The 3,887-nt window shown below is 43.1% G+C and overlaps 1 protein-coding gene across 3 annotated transcripts; it reads right to left on the bottom strand.

Annotated features, from left to right (window-relative positions):
• Nucleotides 314-3,687, bottom strand: LOC109822751 (abscisic acid 8'-hydroxylase 3-like). Of its 3 annotated transcripts, none has more exons than XM_020388998.1 (8): nt 2,829-3,687; nt 2,437-2,755; nt 1,770-2,153; nt 1,518-1,692; nt 1,414-1,439; nt 995-1,075; nt 796-914; nt 314-667 (listed from the first exon to the last, which is right to left on the bottom strand). In XM_020388998.1, exons 1-8 carry the CDS (start codon nt 3,014-3,016, stop codon nt 574-576), a joined length of 1,386 nt encoding a protein of 461 aa, XP_020244587.1. In that variant the 5' UTR covers nt 3,017-3,687; the 3' UTR covers nt 314-573. The 3 variants fall into 3 exon arrangements, with proteins under 3 accessions (XP_020244587.1, XP_020244586.1, XP_020244585.1); XM_020388997.1 differs by having other exon boundaries at nt 1,414-1,692; nt 2,829-3,424; nt 3,548-3,687; XM_020388996.1 differs by having other exon boundaries at nt 1,414-1,692.

The following is a 3,887-nucleotide window of genomic DNA, read 5'->3' as shown; positions in this document are numbered from 1 at the left end:
ATCTGGTAAGGAAGACAATTACATTATTTACTAAATTGAACTTCTACTTTTCATCTCATTTTCATATGCTATAAGGATTGCCAGAGTCTCCTCAGGAACGAAGGTATTGATGGCGAGTCGTGGTCAATTTTGAACAATGCTACCCCTTTGGAGATCATAAGCTTTTCATTGTCGCCTTTCCGAGAGTCAGACTTTTTTTTTCATTGTTGCCCTCAAGAACTAATAACATTGACAAAGGATTAAGGCAGTCAGAGCGCTGGCAATCTTGACATCCAAATAGAATTCCATCTTATCTAGTCCCACGAAACTATCCTTATTATCTCTTTTTATTATTATAATAATTGTTATCAAATCTGAAATGTAATCTGGGAGAAGAATAAGAAGAATTAAAATCCTTGAGCCAATACTGTCGTTACATACTTATTAGTTTTACAGCAGGAACGAAAACGCAAGTCTTCACATCTCTCCGTTGGACAATATTTTGCCTTGAGTAAATATAGCAAGGATCACAACCAATTATATTTTCAAGTTTTCTTTTATGACATATTGTTGAATGACTTCTGCAAATGGTAGTCATGTCTTCAGGGTGAATGTGATGGGCAATCCATCCCGAGGCAGCGCAAAAGGCGAGAACTGAATTTCTCTTCCAGGACCTGATACTGTCCATCTGAAAGTGTTCACAACACATCATCAGAGACAAAAAAGGATAAAGAGTGCCATCCGTAAGTAGCGGAAGCAATTAACCGAAACAAAGTGAAACTGAAAGTGATGCAGTAGTTGGTTAGTGCCTGTGACCTGTATTTTGTTGTCAGGTGATGGAGGAGAACAAGCATCTCCAGCTTTGCTAGCTCATTCCCAGGGCATGAGTGGGCCCCACTCCCGAACGGCAGGAAAGTGTTAGGCTTTGGAGCAACCTGAAAGAAACGAAGGGGATCAAATCAATAGAACAGGTTTGTACAGATCAGGGGACGTTCGAAGCATTCACAATTCTTACATCAAATCTTGAAGGATCAAACTTGTCAGGGTCATGGAAGTATTCTTCACTGTGATGAATATTTCTAAACAATGGCAGGACCTTCCATGCGTTTGTGAATCCGCTCTTCGAGTGTCGAACGGTTCCGTTTGACCCGGATCCATTCGTTCGTCGACGGTTTGGAGGAACCGCCATTCTTCATTTGTTGAGGCTGTTTGCCTCTCCTATTCTTCAGATCCGCGTTGTAGTGGACCCCGTCCGTAGACTCCATCGCTTTGGCGATTTGCCGCGCAAGGCGTTGACGTTGCCTCTGGCGGGCTCTCTTTGAGAGAGTCACAACGCCCTCAACAGTAGAAGCGTTGACAAGAAGAAGGATCAAACTTGTCAGGGTCATGGAAGTATTCTTCACTGTGATGAATATTTCTAAACAATGGCAGGACCTTCCATCCTTTTGGTATCAGATAGCCTGACAAATGAAGAAGGCTAAGACAACATACATGAAGGCATGAAAACCATAGCTCTAACTGAACATTAGTGACGTCACCTTCATACACAACATCTTCCACTGCTTCTCTGAAGGTGAAAGATAGAACTGAAGCAACCCGCATCGCCTCCTTAATCACTCTTAAAGTTAGAGACATCCTTTTGGCATCCGACCAACTCAGGGATCTCTCCTCATTGTTTATATTTATCTTCTTGATGATTTCCTCGTGCTCTTCCTGCAATTCATTACCTTACTGAAAGGTACCCAAAATAGTTTGAGAAAAAGAAAAATAAGGGCAGAGTGATATCTTACAGTTACTGCTTGGAGGATGGTGTGGTTCTCGCCAAGGAACTTGACAATCCATGTTAGAACACTTGCGGTGGTGTCACGAGCAGCAAAGAGGACACCAATGATGTTGTCAGTGATTTGATCATCATCGAGATTGTTGGTTTGCATGAAAGATCGAAGTAAATCAGTGGCCTCTGCTTTCTTTCGCCTTCTTGATGTTAGGATCTTGGCGACTATCTGACCCAGTCGTGTTCTTGCCTTCATCGCGTCGTAGAAGAGGGTCCCCGGGATATTGATAGGCAAGGAGTTATAGCCCTTCTCCAAGGTATGATAGCATTGCTTCAGCTCTTGTACGTATGATATCTCTTCTTTGCCAAATATAGATAGCAGTGCCACATTGAAAGCATACTGCAAGATGCATGGAAATAGATAAAACATAGCGATGCACACTTCATGGTCGAAATAACCAATTATTAGCACCAATTATTGGCAAGAACTTAGACAACCTAAAAACATAGTGATATGGTTCGAGAAATCTTGTGTGGAGGTATCTCAGTACCAACTCGGACCAAAAACAATTAACCTTATAGTCTTGACCTATTATTTATTTGCTTATGTCTATTCTTTAACTTTCAACTTTCCTTCCCGTGTGGGACTAAACTAAGATTCGAGGAGATTCAGAAGACCTTACAGTCTTCATCTCGTGAAATGTATTGATCTCATGTCCCTCCCAAGACCTCAGGGCATCCAAAGCAACCTCCTCAATGTCAGACACTGAACCTCTAATAGCATCGGGCAACATTGCTCTCTGCACAGCCTTCCTCAGCCTGGCATGATACTCCCCTTGCTGAAAGAATATCGCTCGCTGTCCAAGCATCCTTTCTTTGCTCACCGGAAATGTTGGCTTGAATAGGTGTGCACCTGACACGAGCACGAACTTTGCTGCCTCTGCACTTGACGCCATAATACAGGGGCAGCCCAGTATGTGCGTTTTAAAAATGGAACCATACCTACAATACAAATTCATTTGACGTACGTAACACCAATATCGAATAGTAAAATCGGAGGAGCACTGGAACCAACCTTTTCTGTTTGAGTTTGAAGAAGGTGTGAGGGTTCTTGGAGTAGAGTTGGAAGGTTTCTCCGAAGTAGGGCAAGCCCATGGAGCCTGGAGGAAGAGGCAGCCTCTTTGTCGCTGATGAGGAGGCTCGTGACAGCACGGAGCATATCAAGAAGAGAAGTATCAGGAATGAGAGGAGAATCATGAACATTGTTGTCTCTAGAGTTTGTAGCGAGAGGAACACGTTCTTTGTGTTGTAGTTTTGAGTTTGGATGGAGGGATTTATATTAGCTAAGTAAGCAATAGGGGTGTTGGTGGGTCAGGTTTTCAGATCAGGTCTGGTTGAACATAGACCTGATCAAAAATGGGTGGGGGCTCGTGCTTTTTAGACCATGTTCGGGTCTGATCGGGTCTTTGACCATCACCGATATTTTTTGAATGCTTGTTTGGGTCTTTATCAGATCATACGACACAATCCATGGACACAAGAGTTCCAGGCAGGATGAGCTGAACCCATTTACACCCGCACGTGTCGGGTGCTGACACTTTAGGCTGACCCGTTGTTGATGATCCACCCACAAGCGATTCCTAACCGAAGCTCGAGCGATTCAAGCCCTGACTGTAGAATATAGAGAGGGGGTAGAGAAGCATGTCAAGCTGCCGTTATACGTGCACAAAATCATATGTCAGGTGAAAGATATGGCACCGAATTGATTGGTGAAATAAACAAAGTGTAGCGAACCTGGACGCGTCAACTTCATGCGTCACGGGCTAATTGACAATTATGTTTCTTTCTCCTGCAGCATGGGTTTGTTTTTTGGTTCTTTTGGTTTGCGATAAAGTCTACGAAATTGGCTCTCATTTCCTCTTCTTTCCATAGCCAAGTCTGTGGATCTCTTTGTACCCATATGATCTTCTTCTTTTTTTTTGGAAATATCCCGTTTTTTTTTCAAACTAAATTTGATACTGTGATTCGTTGTGGGTCTATCTTGCTATCTAATCTTGGACTTTTGAGGAGTCAATGCTGGTCTTCTGCACATCAATGCGTGTCGACGACAGCTGGGCGTTGGGGAATTCGGCTT

The sequence above is a fragment of the Asparagus officinalis genome, chromosome 8, assembly GCF_001876935.1.
Source record: "Asparagus officinalis chromosome 8, Aspof.V1, whole genome shotgun sequence".
In the NCBI taxonomy this organism is placed as follows: Eukaryota; Viridiplantae; Streptophyta; class Magnoliopsida; order Asparagales; family Asparagaceae; genus Asparagus; species Asparagus officinalis.
The sequence above is the reverse complement of the archived record's forward strand: the minus strand, read 5'-3'. Positions and strand labels throughout refer to the sequence as shown.